Consider the following 17,011-nt stretch of genomic DNA (forward strand, 5'->3'; position numbering starts at 1 on the left):
GATCTTTCCTACCTTTGGCCCCTATGATCTAAGGGTTACTGCTCCCAGTGATCCTTCCTATCAATGAGGACTGCTGGTTTTCAGAGGTGTGCCACGGGTGGTACCCATCCAATCCTGTGTGGCAGGTGCATAGAGCAGGGGGCAGGAACTACAGTCCACAGGCCAAATCTAGTCCACTGGCTGTTTTTCTTTACAGATTGTGAGCGAATGAGGGTTTTTACATTTTTATGTGGTTGAAAAAAATCAAAGTAGTATTTCATGACGCGTGAAAATTTTTACGAAATTCAAATTTTGGTATCCATAAAAAACTACTATTGAAACAGCCATGCATGTTCATTTATATATTGTCTCTGGCTTTCTTCAGACTGTAACAAAGTTGAATAGTTGTGACAGAGACCATAAGGCCCTCCAAACCTTAAATATCTGGACCTTTACAGAAAAAGTTTGACAGCCCCTGGTTTGGAGAGTGTGTGTTGTTTACTTAGAGATTAGAACAGTTCTTAGGACTTAGAGTCTGTAACTGAATGTAGATGCCTTCACTATTTTCATGTATTACTTTTGAGAGGCTCAGCTATTACTCTGTTGTGACCATGATGTCATTTTATTCGTCTATTTTTTATTAAGAAATAATTAAGCTCAACCGACACTTCCTGGAAATGTTTATGAGTCTCTAGTAGAATTGAAAGGTGTTGCAGAAAAGTTTAAAAAAATCACTTACTTGAAATGAACCTTCTTTGAGTTTTTACAACTTTCACTGGATCCAGCAACAGATGCTGGTAAGTCAATTAAAAAAACCAATCAGTCTCTTTAAATAAAAGAGCCATACATTTATTGCAAATCTAGAAGTACCAGAAATTTCACTAATACAGGACAAATCAGCAATTCTGCTTTAATTTTCTTCCAAACATTTAAAACCTTGATTATTGACATACTGAAATTGGCATACATTTTTTTTTCATGCATTTAACAGAATGGATTTAGAGCAGGTCGCTCAGAAATCAGTTATAAATATTAAATTGTATTGAACATTCATAGTAAAAATGTTGTAAAGTGCTGAAGTCATGTAGGTCTGCAAAACTGCCACAAGCTCCAAGTCCTTCTCAAGCAGTGACAGGCATTTGCTACATCCACCGTGTTTTAGTTGTGTCTGCTTTCGACCAACACGTTGTCATTTTTTCCCCCAATCCCCAAAGTTTTACAGATTGTCCTATTTCTATGGCTGATAAAATGCTATATAAAAGGTAGCAGGTGGTGATGAACTGTGCCATTTTCATTTCAGTGCAGAGAAAGATTCAAGCTTGTGTGTACCTGTACCCAAACTAGGCTGTTATATTTTTTCCCCCTGAGTTGTCATAAATTAACAGTAAAGATGAATAAAGATGGAGCAGCAAGTATCAACCATCACCTGTACGGTGAGATTCAGTACATGTGAGTAAGCAGCCCACCTGTTAACCTCACACGTGCCCTTTACATAAAAATGCTAAAATGAGAAACTCTATACATGTAGTGTAACTCAAAAAAAAAACACAAAACTCAAAAACCAAAGAACAATGACCTGTTACCTGATAACTCTGAAAAGTTAGAGAGCCATCAGGGATTATATGAGGATTATATAACTTGTAACTCTTAATGGTAAAAGTAAATGTCTCTGCTACCCCATGTGAAATGCAGAAATGCTTCAACAGTTAGATGTTTTTTTTTAAAAGAAAAAATCAGAAATGCTTCAGTGATTCAATGAAATATAATTCTGATTAAAGAAGATCATCAGGTATTTTTAGGTGATAAAATAAATCATTTAAAAAAGCTAAGGCGGTTTGCCATTCATCGTTTTTTTCCCCTTCAAATAACACATGTAACCTTTAATCAAATGGAAGAATCTTTACAACTTGGCCTTTTATGACAGTAACTTTTCAATGTAAGAAGTATTCTTTGAGGCATTTAAGGGATTGCAGAATGCTGTTTATGTCTCAGGTTTTCTTTCTTTTGATTACTTTCATCATCCTGGAATAACTTAATAATAAATAGTGGTTTAAATTAAAGACACTACAATCACATATTTCTGAATAATTAAAAGCAACAGGAAACACATTTTTGAATGCCATTCTGTATATTCTATATTGAAATACTTCTGGTAATGACTGGCCATAAAAAGAAGTGATCATCTTCACATTTATGAAGTTCAAGTTATATGTATCTTTAAAATTTCCACTTAATAGCCAAATGTTTGGTCTTACACTGTACTTGATTTCCATGGAATATCCAGAAAGTTAAGAGGCCATAACTTGTTAGTGGAAAACCTCAGTATTTTTCAAAGGGTTTTAAATAAGTTGTTTGTATTTCTGGAAAGGAGAAATTTTGTAAATGAGTTAATTCTTTTTTTCTGGATGGCCAATTTCATCTCAATGACCTGGGCCAGATGTCATTTTATAAGATAGTATTTTAATTCATGCGAGAGCTCTTAAAACCACTTTGCCAATCGACGTCACTATTTTAAACCTGGAATCTGAAGCAGAATCCTATGTATCTTTGTACTGCTACTGAATACAGCCAGGTTTATGTTTGGAAGAGTGGGTGGTGATTTTTGTTTCGGCTTAGGAAACAAGCAAAAAGGAAAACTTAAAAGAAAAAAAAAAAAAGGATGTTGGTAGTGGTGTTCCACGTATACATTCCCTTTAAAATGTAGATTTGAAAGTGGGTAAGGCATACTTCCCTGTGCCTCCTGTCCCCCTTTTCCTCCCCAGCCAGTGGGACGGCTGATGCTGTAGGAAAGCAGGTCATACTGGCTCCATTTTCATACGAACTTTTTGCTCATTTTTCCCAAGGTCCATTTCAAGAAAGTCTTCAGGTATGTCTTGTAAAGCTTTCCCACGGTAACTCTCTGTCTTTGCTTCACCTGCATGGTGGCGCTGGCACAGCCCGTTTTTACATGGTCTCACAAGAGCAAGGCACACAGAGGCCACGGCCATGCCAGCTGCGCAGGAGTAGAAGGCTCTGCTGTATATCTTACTGTGGTCCACCAGCAGACCTGGGAGAAAGCATGTGCATCCATTAGCAATGGGGACACAAACCATCCCTCACCCAGGCTCCCCCAAACTTAGGAGCATCTCAGTTTCTGTGCCTTCTTGTCTTTATCTCATTTCTCTAAAGGAAAAAAAGAGCATTGAAAGTAGGAATCTTTTCTAGACTGGGGAGAAAAAATAAATCAGACACACATGCAACATGCTTATTAACACCTGAGAAAATCATGGGGCTAACTGTTCTTCATGGGCTAATCTGTCCTGGGAGAGAATAAAGCATGAGACGATTAGATGTGTGCATCTTTGAAAAGGTAATATTCTTAAGAGCTCTGTTATTTTCACTGGGGTTCACTTCAGGTGTCTTAACATAGGGTCAGATTTCTAATCACCATGACTTTAAGGAACTCCTTCAGGTCTAAGATATGGAACCTATCCATGTCCTCCCTACAAGAAGTCAATTAAGTATTTGCAGCATGTAGCTGTGTGCTAAATTCTGGAACACTGTTCCTAAGAAGGGAAGATGACTTACAGAAGTCCCTTAGCTCTCTGGTGCCCCAAGTTAGAGTGCAGTGAGGTTATAAATCCAGGGGTTCCCTTTAGCATTTACAAGACAAGATGGTAGAAAAAGGCTGGGGCAGCTGGGACCACAGACATAGGTCCCAATCCTGATGTCATCACTAATTTACCCCATGACTGCTGGCTTACCATTCTCTGACCTTCATTTTCCTCATGTTTAAATTAAGAGAGTTGACTTAGGTAATCTCTAATTCTGCCAGTTCTGAAATTCTATGAAATATAAAAATCAGTAGATGTTTTTTCATTAGACTTGAACAGGAATCTGGCACCATTTATAAGGAGATAGTAGACAAACGTTTATATTCTGCATATTTAAATTACCTGCAAGCGGTGGTCCAGCCAGGCCTGCTATACTCTGAATGAAGACATAGACACCAGCTGCAGAAGACATCTTCTCGATGCCCACCACATCGTCCTCAGCGAGCAGTGGAATGTGGGTGCCTCCTATTGTTCCGAACATAAAGCCAAAAAATATGCTGCATGACGTGAGCCCCCAGAATTCAGTAGCAAAGGGAAAGGCAGACAGAGACACAGTCAGTAAGATGACGCAGATGAGTTCAATGTAGATCTTACGGATGGGCTCTCGGTTGAGGATGAAACCGGCTGTGATTCTCCCAAACACTTCGGTGATTGCCATCGTCGATAATAAAAAAGCAGCGCGGTCCTGGTCGATGCCCAGACTGATGCCCAAGGGAATGATGTAGAGCGAAGGTGCAAAGAACCCCAGGGTTGCAAAGAGACCAAAAAAAGCGTAACAGATAAAACTTTTCTCTTTCAAGATGGAGAAGTCCAGTAATGGGGCTTTCCTGGTGCCCTGCTTGGATCTGGTCTTGCCCAGGCTGTGTGGTGGGTTGGCCTTCGGCTCCAGCTCCACGTTGGCATGACTAGGCACATTTTTAGGTGAGGTAGTTAGTTCTACTCCTGAGTCAATGGAATCTATTGAGGTGCGCGTTTTCTCATTTTCAAGCATATATTGCACTTCTTTCCGATTTTCTTGCGCAGTGATTTTCGGGGACCCTAGTCCTTTGACACTAAGTGGTCTTAGCAATGACCCGCACACCACGATGTTGAGCTGCAGCAGGCCCACGAAGAGGAGACTGTGTCTCCAGCCAATGTTCTCCTTCAGAGCCGTGATCGCTTGGGTAGGCGAGAGTGAAGAAGTAAATCTGGGGTCAGAAACGGACTCAGAACCCAAGAGAAAATCTCGAGCAGAAGTAAGGATCCAGATTTAGTAAGAGATCATGTAAACATCTCCTCAGCAGTGTGAGTGCGGTCCACCTGTATTCCCCTTTATTCTAGGCTTTGGTGCTCTTAGGAATTAATAAGGAGAAAAATGTGCAGAATGACTGTTACACAGAAAGCAAAATATTTCGGCCCAGGTCTCCAGGAGAGCTTTGGACGGTGTATTTTGCCAGGGAGAGGCACAAGAGGTGAAATAAGTTTGTGACCTACATCAAGGTTTGGCAGACGGCAGCCTGTGGGCCAAATCCAATCTGCGGCCGGTGTTTGATAATCAAGCTGGACCGCAATGCAGCTCACCCTCCGTGGTGCATGTGGTCTCTGGCTGCTTTTGTGCTGTATCAGTAGAGTCGAGGAGTTCTGACAGATACTTACACTCCATGAAGCCTGAACTATTTACTATCTGGCCTTTTCAAACTAGAACGTCCAGCCTCTGAGCTAGATCACTGTACATCCACTCATTCAATCCTTAGTAGCAATGGATCAAGTAAAAAATACATTAATAATCTAAAACCTGATCTGATTATCCCAGAATTAAATGATACGGTTCTCCCGTGTCTAGACCGGGTAGAATGTCCTTAACTATCTGAGTCGTCCTCCTTCCTGCCAGTAAGCCGGGTTCTAGGTTGCTGACCAGAGGCAGCTTGGTGGGGCGGGCTGGACACTGGAATGTGAGGCTGGGGTCCCCCACAGATCCTGAAGGAGTCTCTTCATCATCCCAGAAAGGCTAAAGGATGTTTGTTAGAATTTCATTTTACTGTACTCGAATTCTCTGAGAGCTGGCAGCAATGAGAGACACTCTAGGTAACTTGGTTACCTAGAAGACAGGCTTAGCAACACAGCCCCCCATTCTTAGGGGGGAGCACTTATTTTTGTGGCATATGTTTTGCTCACACCCCTCGTCCCCCATTAACATGGGAAACAGAGTTGCAAATACTTTAAGCTTGGATATTTCACAGTGCTTTATGCTCATCTGGCCATAATTAGTCTAGTTTTCCTTTCCCGGCTTCACATTTCTTGAGCGCCCACCCCGTGCCAGGGCTATGCTCTGTGCTAGGGAACCAGGCTGACCAAGAGGCAGCTTCTCCCCCTTAGGGTATTCACAGGCCACTGACTTCCCTCGACAGTTTATTTTGAAAAGTTTCAAGCCAACAGAAAAGTGGAAAGAATCGCACCTATACGGCCTGCCCACCCTTCACCTAAATTCAATAATAAACATTTTTCTCTGCCTCTCTGCCCATTTCTGTCCATATATTTATAGGTACATTCATTTTTCTGAACTGTCAGAAAAACTTCAGACGCCATGATGTAATGTCTCCAAGGTAAACAAACTGTCTACTACTTGTTCGAGTGCAATTCACATACTAATGCTACGAGAGGGAAATAAACCAGGCACTATTTCACTGTGAGATGCTACACACACAGATAATAAAACTGACTTTATTAGCATAATTTAAATCCACATTGAAATATGGCTCTTTTGACAAAAGAGAGAAATAATAGTATGACCCATCCCAAATCATTAAATTATTTATTTGGGAATGGAGGTTGCAAGTCTACCCACTGACTGTGTGTGTGTCAGGCATCTTCCTAGTTAGGTACCCTTGGGTCAGCATGAAAGCATGTGAATTCCTAAAGTGGGGTTTGGGAGGACAGATCCTAAAAACGTGCTGGAGAAGAGACAGCAGATGGCCTTCACTGTGCATACAGGTAAAGTCATCGTCAGCCAACTGTTGGCAAAAGACAGCGTAGCAAGAATAGCTGAGTCGCTTCCCCCGTTCCACATGAGCACAGAGACTCCCATGGTCCACCTACCTGGTGCAAAAGCAAACACAGCAAAACATTCTCCTGTAGAAGCAACTGCAGTGACCACGGAGCGTCGTTTGTCAAAGTACTGTGACAGTATAGTGACAGTCGGCAGGAAGCTAAGGCAGTACCCGAAACCTGTGACAGGGGGTTGGAAGGAGCAGTGAGGGCCACATCCGGGTGACACTGAGGCTGCATTCAAAGACCTGGGCCTTCTCTGTTTATTTTGTAAATCACAAATTCTGGGAGTCAAGTAATTCATTCTAGAAAGAGGTGTTATAGCAAAGAAAAATGGGTTTCTTAGTGGTTTGGGAAAGCTGCAAAGATGGATTTGGGGATGTGAGGAGTATGAAAACTGTTTTTTTTTTTTACTTTTCTGCACAAAATGCATTTTTATATGATTCACAATGGATGAAACTATTACTGAATATTATTGAATATACTTTTTATGTAAGACCTGTATTTGGACATAATTGAATTTTGATATGTGCAGAAAATGTGAAAAATTTACCAGTGTGCACATCTTAAATATCTATCTAATCTGTGACTACAGATGGACTCTTTTTAAAGGGAAAGAGGTTTTCGCACACCAGCCCTCCCGGCAAGAACAAGCCCAGTGCACCGCACCTTCGTCTACAGCTCAGGAACCTCTGGCTCTGCCTGGGGAAATAGCAGCAAAAGACATTCTTATCTTACTTTGTGAAAGTGATGCCTTTGGCTGCAAACTACCATGAAAGAGAAGTTCTCTTTTTCATGAGTAAATATTTTTTTAAAAATCTGACAAAAAAAACCCTCTTGAGCATTGAGAATAGGTCCATACAACCCAGCTCAAAACCAGCGATCTGGAGCTTATCTATTTTAAAGAAAAAAAGAGAGGAGAAAAAGAAATACACTTTGGGTTTGATTTCCCATTCCCCCAACCCCCCTGTGTTCTTCAAAATAAGTATCTGGAGAAAGTCTGAGCCCAGGAGAAACACTTACCAGAGATGATGCCAATTGAGATGTACATCTGGTAAACCTCCTGGGAAAAGGAGGCCACCACCATTCCTGTGCTAACAAGCAGCCCTCCAGCCATCACCACCACCCGGTGTCCAAAACGTGTGCTCAGCACAGTGGACAGGGGAGCTGCGTTAAAAGAGCATCATGTGATATTTTAACTCCCAGAGGCATAGCACTAGTTTTAATACAGTGCTTTTGTTTAAGTCTTGAACAGAGAGAGATGATATACAATCAATGTGTAATACATTTTATGCAATGGTTTCTTAAGTCGGTTCAGGAATTATTTCAGTATTTGTCTAAACTGGACAATAAGTTCTTTGGGCTCCTTAAAGAGAAAGCCAAAGTAATATAATATCAAACTTATAGTTATATTTTTAGACAAAAGATTTTTACTCATCATGAGTACCTATAAAATTAGACATGCAGTTGTGTTATTCTGTAATAAAAGGGTTTTCCTACAATGGCTTGAATTTTTTTTTTAACACTACCTGAGATTCTTTTAAGAAAGCTCCATTTAGGGTGGACTTCTAGCTCAGTTTCATTTCATTTTTCTGACAATGACATGAAAGTACAGTGAATTCTGTTATGCATACCAAAAGGGTAGGTATGAGTTGGATAATTCAGAGTGGCTGGTGAATTCTAGTTTGCTTAGCTTCTACACTTCATATGCTCTAAGACATTTACATCTGGCAAATTTGTCTCCTAGCTGTACATCAGTTGAGCTGGGCTAACATAGTACAGGACCCATTAAGGGGCAGGTAAAAGAACATGCTGGATAGAGTGGGGAAAAAAAGGACTAAATTTTGTTAGAGTAAGTCCATACATCTCCTTTATGTTAGCAGAATATAAGTTGATATTCATATTTGAAACCATTATAAGATTGTATATCAAGATACTGTAATAAAAAAATTGAAATTGATTATAGCTTATAATGAAACCATTATTTTCATTTTTAGGCAGTAGATTGGCTCAAAGCATTTTAAGTATACTAGAATAATAGCACTTGGAAGAATTACCTTCCAGGATAGTAGTATTAATAAAAGAATGGAGATTTCTTGTTGACTATATTGTTATCTGGAGCTGAAAGTTAAGCTTTGGGATTTTCTTTATATTTAGATGACTGAATGTAAAATTTGGGTTCTAATTCATTTAAATGATCTTTCTGAGAAATTAAACAATCCACGATTAAAAAATTAAGTATCTTAATACTCAAACTGGAACTGGGAATGAAACTAGCAGGAGACAGTTTTGGGGTGAATAAGAATTCGTCCTTGCCCCAGGAGGAAGGAAGAGTGGGGCTGCCTCTTTCAGAGACTGAAAACCAACTATATTTAAAGAAAGGTTTAGAAAACTGCAGTGGCAACAGCTCCACCCAGGGCTTTAGGGGGAAGTTAGGACAGCCCAAGGTCAGCCCCACTGACTTTCTGCAGTGATTTCAACAGCCTTGTTCTCTCAGGAAGCTCGTGGCGTGGCCCGACAGCCAGATCAACTGTCACGAGACCTGGTAGGCATGTTTCAAGTACATGTGTACGGGGCCAAGTAAAATTAGTATGCAAAAATCACACTAAACCCTGTTTTCTTTGATGTCGCCGTTTGCATGCAGGAGAACTGCACCCTGACCAGGGAAGTCCTGTAGGGAAGCAGGTGTATGGAATTTAGCAATTGTAACTTTACATTATATCCTTTCTCCCATCCCATTTTCTTCGTGTGTCCATACTACATGTTTCCAGCCTGTTTCCTAAGCCTGTTTTTATGAAACCAGGGTGTAGTATGTCAAGTAACTTTGATGTTGCTTCTTGAGAAAATGACTACATCCCCATGGAACTGGGGTTACTGCGATCCTCAGAGTAATCTCCAGTATCCCGAGTGTGCATACAGTAGGTACTTAATACATGTGTGTTAAACTGAAGGCAGTCAAGGCTGCCAAACGAGGCTCTCTTTTTCAGCACCAATGCTTCTTACTATCCCCAAATGCCCGAAAACCAGATATATTGAGCGAGAAAGGGCCAATAGACCATATAAGGAAATGCATCACCCCCATAGAGAGAACCATGACATAACCTGGCAAATGACATAGGCTTACATAATGTTTAAACTGAAAGATGGACTAACCTGTAAATGTTAAGACAAACACACATAGTGATATGATCCATGAAATCCTGCTATTAGATTCATTAAAAGTGTCCATTAAGTCATTGAAGAAGACACCAAATGACTTGATGATGCCATAGGTGAAGACTTCCACAAAGAAAAAAGAAATCGCTATTGCCCAGCCCCATCCCCCATCAGGCACTTGAGTATCGACATTGGTTCTGGGACAAAGCTGTGATTTCTTTTGGGTCATTCTTAACCTGAAATAAAAAGTTAAAAAAAAATTCAGACCAGCAATAGAATGAAAGTGATGATTCTAATATGCTTTAGCAGACATAACTGAGAACTAGTTACCACATTTCATCAGTTGATGAATATTGAAATGATATGCAGTTAGTATAAAGTCTTTGGACAGTTATATATATATATATGCAGATATAAAATCTTTGTATTATATATGGAGGCCCCAAAGAATTTGGAAAAAAGACTTCCAAGCTGTGACATTTAAATGGGAAACACAGAAATGTTAAGGAATCAGAACACAATAATTAGGGGCTCCTTGAAGGATACAGAATGGCCACCAGACCAAGTATCAGGGCTGACCTTGAACTTGAAGACAAGGTAGGGAAAGGAAGACTGAACTGATCATAAGGAATGTTGATCAGAAATGAAGCCTAGAAAAAGGCAGGCCAAGAGCTGAACACTGACAGGGCTCCGGTACCTTCCATGGGCTAAGTGCTTGCGACACCCTTTGTGTCTCCTGTCCAGTCAGATCATCCAGCCACCTCTCCTTGATCCCATTTCCCACTCAGCAACATTCCCATTATGATCTGGGGTCATATGCGGATGAACCTCCACGGACAGAATGTCACTATAAACCAAAGTGTGGGATTTCTGTCTCTGGGAATTTGCTTAGCATGAGGAAGCTCCTCAGAGCAGATCACCACTTGGCGTATTAGCAGTTGAAGTTCTGTATGCACCCCAAATATGCTAGATACACAGTGACCACATAAAGCTCTCCCAGCTTTCAGGGTGTAGCAGCCACTTAATTATGATACTCCTGACTTTGCTATGCTTTTCTGTTCAAACCCAGCAAACCCCAGAACAGAAGACCTGTGCCCATAACACCATGGAGTGAGAGGAAACACTATATTTAACACTGGAGGGAGGATAGTTCAACTCGAGTCTTCTACACTGGGACTCTAGTACATGAACACTGTCGTTTTCAAAGTGTCTGCAACTACATACAGTTTGGAAACGATGTGTTTTTAGATCAGCCAAAAATTAACATCTATAATAATAAATGAATCCATTGTCTTAGAGCTCTTAATGGCAACCCATCTTGAGTTTAAGAACTCACAATTATTCCACTGGATACAAGTGAATTTTCAGGATGCATGAGTATCCTTTTTATAGCCATAAACTGTGGTATTCAAGTAGTAGTGCAGTTTTTCATTGGTGATGGAAGGCACTTGAAAAATAACAGGACACAATCTCACCTATCCAGTAGACTTGCCAATTTCTGGTGTTAGGATCTAATATTCTGAACTTACTGTATAAATCTTAAAAAGCTGCAAATCTGACCTGAGTATCATCTGTCCTCTTGATAGCACCATTTCTGTAGGAGCCCAGGACTCTGAAAGAACTATCTACTCACTTTTTACCCTATTAGTGCTAAGTATTTGATTGCATAAAATAGGGCATATATGCTTTAAGAAGCTTATGCTCTCTGCAGCAAAGACCTTTGCATTTTGATGTGTCAGTGTGTCATTCCTGACGGCAAATGGAAAGGTGAGAAGGGCAGGCACATAGCTCAAGATACAAAGTGAGCAGCCACAGAACAGGTTGCCACTAGTGTCCTCAACATGGAAAGCAATGGATTTAAGATGGGAGCCAGAGGCCTCTAGCAAATGAGGTTTTCCTAATACTCCTCCTTCATTAAACTTTCAAAATGCACTTCCAAGATACGGCAGCTGGGGAAGAGGAGTGAAAACAGTACTAGGCTGAAGATTTAGAAGACCCGCCCCCCAAAAAGTCTTTCCCAGTGGGGGCTTTAGAATGTTTATCCCCAGGGAGAGGTGCAAGAGGGAGGGAGGGAGGGAGGGAAAGTGGTGGAGGGCTGCCAGCTCATGGCCTAGCCTCCACCCCTTGCATGCCAGCCCCTACGAGTTTGAGCGTTTCCTTGTGGAGCCGGCAACTCCTTTACTAGCCTCTTAACCAGCTCCATGCGTCCGGTTAATCTTTTAGACATGGTGCGCTGTCATGACATTTTTGTGCTCAGCCATTTTCAATGGCTTTCCTCTTTCTGAAGGATGAAATCCACTGATGAGCCTGACATTCAGTATCCTTCATCCCTAGAGCCCACCTCGTCTTTCTTCCTGTTCTAAAACTTGAGCGCCTGCCACGGCCAAAATAAGACTCCTCCTTACCCTCCAGTGCCCAACTGCCTTGCCTGTGGCCATGCCTTCCCCTCTGCCTGGGCGTCCCCTCTACGGCTGGTACCTTTAAGGCCCTGCTCCATCAAATCGTCTTCCTTCTATAACGCTTCCTCTGACGGACTCGGCCTAAGGGTTCTGTTCCTGTGACAGGCATCATGTAATAAGGGGGTATGATTTACCTTTGTGTATTTATCTTATTGACACAACTTATAAACTCACAGATGGTAAAATCTGGAGCCTATCTCTTGTTACCCTCCTCTTCAGTACCTTGCACACCGCTTTTTGTTTTTTTCAGTGAAATATTTACTGGGTTCCAGGCCCAAGCTAGGAAGACAGAAATGGTCTCTACCTCCATGGACTTAACTCTGCTCATAATGCCAAGGAGCTTAAGGAACTTTAAGACTGAAAGGATTCATATTTAAGACTCTCCAGCTGCGTCCTTCCAGAATTCAGCACATTTCTGCAGGCAGTCAAACATACTGGCTACTAAGTCAAAGGCCACATTGGCACGATCATTCTGACCCAGAGGGGTGCCCATAAAACCTTTTGAGTCTTAACACAGGGCTTGAGACCAATCTGAACAAAAACATACTGGGATAAAATGAATGAAGGCCCCAAAGACATAAACTGAATCTCTTATTAACCTACAATCACTTCAGGATCAGGAGACAGAATATTTTTGTGGGATGGCATTTAGATGAGTAGGGCTAGGCGGCAGATTTGGTATGAAGGTGAGATTGCCTCCCGTCCTCAGAAGGCTCTGGGTCAGGCTGGCATTTCAGTTCTGGGGATGGGAACCCATCTCTCTCTCTCTCTCTCTCTCTTTTTTTTTTGCCTCCTAGGATCCCTGGTTTGCATGTGCAAAATGGGTGGCATCACGAGCAACCAGGAGCCCCAAAGTAGAGTTAGAAATACAGACTGTTAGAGCTCAAAGGGCATAGGGAGCTTGTCTTGTCCATTTTACCGCAAAATCCTACTCATTTTGCAAAATGGGGAAACTGAGCCCCAGATCAGTGAAGAGACTTGACCAAAATTATCAAGAATTAAATCTCCTACCTCCAGGGCCCTTCCATATCAGACTACAGGACAGCATTTTACAGACCAGGGAGGGGCGTGTCTTAAATTGCAAGGGTGGGGTGGGGTGGAGTTTGGGGGAGGAAACAAATTTTTTAAAGATAATAGCTCTCTTGGCCTGTGTGTGTAAAGAAAGAGGTCTGTGAGTGGTTTCACCTGGTAACTGTGTGACCTCAAGGAAGTCACTATGCCTCTCCGGGCCCTAGCTCCCTTTAGCAGTGAGGAGGCCAGACTGGAGAATCTCTAGGGCTCCATCCAGCCTCAGCAGTGGATTATTTTGTATTGGGCACTGAGGTCTTTAATCACCTGATTCTTCAGGCCAGACCTGGTGGTCCAACATAGCCTTGGAGATAGGAGGAAAGTGCAAATGCTAGATGGTTTTTGCAAACGCAGGGGGTAGAGTAATTGGATGTTGGTTAACTGATGTGCCTGCTGATTAGATGACTGACTTCTGACTGCTCTTCTTGTGTTTACTTTCTGAGCCCCCTCTGCGTGATCAATTCCTGTGTCTGTTTGTTTAAACTGTGCTTTACATCTGTGCTACTCTCCTAAAGCTAAATCCAAATATACCTTTCACCCGCATGGTTAGGTTTTTGGAGGACAAAAGCTTTCTTATTATGACCAGGAACATTATAAAGGAAAGATGATAGCCCAGTGCCCTCTTCTACTCTAAAAGCTATGCCTTTGTCATCCTAAAGCATCTTATACCCTATTATATTTAGTTTTGAAGATAAGACCACAATATAGGATGGCAACAGAATAACCCTGTTTCTAAAGCATACTGGAGTTAATTTCTGCATGTTGCCTCACAAAGGGGCAGTCAGCAACTCTTTGCAGGACCCAGTGCCTGGCAAGATTTTTGGCACATAGTATGTGCTCAGTGAAAATCTACTAAACAAAATAGTCTTGGGGTGCTCCTCAAGTAGTGCACTGCTCTGTCCTTATAAAACCAAGGCATCAAGTGGGGAAGCCCTTGGTTGCAAAATAAATCCTTCCCTGGGCTCTTCTTTCCTTCCTTCCATTCCCTCAGCAGGCCAACTGGCATGAATTATCAGCCTCTACAAACAAAGCATTGCCACTAAGGCCTGAATTTGGAATCCAGTTGTGTAGAAACCTCTCTGAATTCCAGAACACAGACCTACCTGTCTGCTTGGGTTTTACATTTACAGTTCTGTGAATTTATCTGATGGGAGGGGCTATTTGTTTACCACGTGGAGAGCTAGCTGGGGTGGCAAGCTAGGTGCCCTTGTGGCCTGGGGTGACTCATCTGCCCCTTGATTTTCAGTGTGGTCAACAGGTAAGGCCGGGGAGTTGAACTAGACTGATGATCTCAGGTCTTTTCTGGCCTGAGGATCTACAAAACCTGACTTTGCTCTGAATTCCTCGATCATCTTAACTCTGGAGTCCTTTGAGATAAACCCCATGAGTTTGTCTTCTTGAGGCCCTCCAGCATTTGTTGATTTCTGTTTACCACTTATAACCTGGTACATAATCTTGAGGAAATCTCTTAATGTCTAAATTTCATCATTTGTAAAAGCAGGAGTTAGACAGGGTGGTCTTGCAGGTCTCTTCCAACTGTAAAACTCTCCAATTCTGAAGGGGGCTGGGAGGTGTTCCTGGCAGCCGTCTGCCTGCAACCTAATGATCTTCCAAAAGGAGTTTCATGACAAAATCTGCAGGGCACTTCGGACTATTTCCTATGAGCATTTGGGTGGCTTAGCCTTAAATTAGTATTCTGCTAAGGCTGGGAAATCTGCTCTACCTGGGAATTTCACTTGATTTGAATTGCTGAGAAAAGGTCTGACCTGGGGGCATGAAGAATGCTAACTACTGGATTATAAGAGCCCTTCAGCGTGTTAAGTCTAGTGTCAGCTCAGAGCAAAGTTCAAAATGCAGGCTTTGGATGGAAAGGTGATGGCTGCTGGTGTGAGCCAATCTCCTTTCTTCTGAAAGGCATAGCCTGGAGAACAGCTTTCAACAAGTTGTTTCCAGCCCCAGTTGAAAAAGCCAGTCCGTATTTAGGTGAAGTTCATCTGAATTCTCTATTAAAGGAAACTCCCAAACCTAACCCTGACGGCTGCCTCAGCAGCTTTGAATGATTGGATACGAACCATTCACCGTTTTTACAAGATCATGATGTTGAAACCTGAGCCCCTAATTTAAGTGTCCTCCTCAGGAGTTCCAGGGAGGAAAGTCCCTTTTTGGAAACCACAGAAGGAAAACTCAGGGTTAGTGGTACTCATTAAGATAGAAGGAGCTTTTCCACTTGGCTGCATTGTTTATTTACACACTGTAACTCACTATCTTGGCTACCCTTCCCTGAACTATGAGAAGAGGTATTTCTATATCCCAGGGGCGGGGTGTACTGTTGACCCCCAAATGCCACATAATGGTGCTTGGGACCTGGGAGATGCGTCGCTTAGAGATTTCAGCGTTTGGTATACTTTTACAAACGAGACACTTGTGTTAATATGATTTGCAAAACAGTAAGATAACTGAGAAATCTCATTACCAGGGTAGAAACCATCTCCTTCGAGAAAAAGCTAGCACGGAGTCTAACTGTGCCAACAAAAAACAGTTTCCAGGTTGACAAGTTGTAATGCTCTTCCCCAGCTGGCTCCAGGGAGTTTTTTCTAAGACTAACGCACCCCCGTGTTTGGTGACATTTGAGGTGCCGCCTAACAAACTTGTACACCTGTCTGCTCGGGGGAGAGTGGGCGCTTAATTTTGAAAAAAGAAAAGAAAAACCCATAAGGAAATAACCCATTTCCTCTGCGAAATCATCCTCCCTCGCTGTAGAACTGCTCAGCTACCCGGGCGCTTTGCTGCGGTTCGCAGACCCGGAAAGTTGAGCGGGAGCTGCCGCCAGACGCTGACAGCTCCGACGGTCAAGGTGTAGGACCTGCGCTCGGCAAGGAAATCCCTGCCTCCCCCCAGGGGGGTCACGTTGGCCACCCCGAGTGTGTGCGTGGGGTGGCGCAGACCGGGATCCCCACTTTCCGGGGCACTGCCTCGGTGGCCGCCCAGCGTGCGCGCGCGAGCCTGGGGAAGGTACCTCTGACATTTCGCTCGCGACGCGCAGGCAACTTCATGCGGAAAATCCACGCAGGGGCTGAACCCGGTGCCCCCACTCGCCCCACAGCCTGAAGCCCCCAAGCCGGCGGGGGGGGGGACTCAAAGGCCAAGTCTGGCTTTAGGTATTTTCTGGACCCCGACTGTCCCAGGGCCACGCACATTCAACTCTCAGCGGGCGAGAGCGCGTCATCCCGGTGGCCCTGAGCGTTCCCAACTGTCAAGAGTATTTTTGGGATCTCCTCTCCAAAATGTTAAGATGTTAAGTGGTCTCCTCCACCTCCCTCCCCGTGCCCCCAAAAGGAGCTCCCAGAAAAGATTTTAAAAAAAAAACCCCACACCCCACAATCAAACTTTTAAACATGTAAAATAATAAAACCAACTCACCAAGTTAGAAGGGAAGAGAATAAACCCCAAAAGGCTCCCAATAAGGCGGAGGCTTGGCCTCCCCCTCCTTATAAGCCGCTCGGTAACATGAGAAAGGTTTAACCCCTTAGGGCGTGGGCCCGCGCCTAGTGCAAGTTGGATCCGGCCCGCAGCGCCCCGGCCCAGGCCCCCCGCCCACTCCCGCGCCCGACACCCCGACCACACCCGCCTCCCGCCCCCCGCCCCGGCCGCCTGCGCCCGGGCGGAGAGTGCTGCCGCCCGCGCCCCGGCCCCGCGCTGCTGCCTATCTCTTATCCTATACCGGCTGCAGCC

At 43.2% G+C, this 17,011-nt stretch overlaps 2 protein-coding genes across 12 annotated transcripts in view; one reads left to right on the forward strand and one right to left on the reverse strand.

Moving 5' to 3' along the window:
- Positions 1–17,011, forward strand: part of ARSG (arylsulfatase G) — a 149,496-nt gene that overhangs the window by 3,663 nt on the left and 128,822 nt on the right. The gene's annotated exons all lie outside the window — the stretch shown is intronic.
- SLC16A6 (solute carrier family 16 member 6) lies at positions 807–16,875 on the reverse strand. Its single transcript, XM_017652614.3, has 6 exons — positions 16,700–16,875; positions 9,750–9,988; positions 7,620–7,763; positions 6,648–6,776; positions 3,915–4,730; positions 807–3,025 (listed from the first exon to the last, which is right to left on the reverse strand). The coding sequence occupies exons 2-6, from the start codon at positions 9,979–9,981 to the stop codon at positions 2,775–2,777; spliced, it is 1,572 nt and encodes a 523-aa protein (XP_017508103.3). The 5' UTR covers positions 9,982–9,988; positions 16,700–16,875; the 3' UTR covers positions 807–2,774.

This window comes from Manis javanica, chromosome 4 (genome assembly GCF_040802235.1).
Source record: "Manis javanica isolate MJ-LG chromosome 4, MJ_LKY, whole genome shotgun sequence".
NCBI lineage: Eukaryota > Metazoa > Chordata > Mammalia > Pholidota > Manidae > Manis > Manis javanica.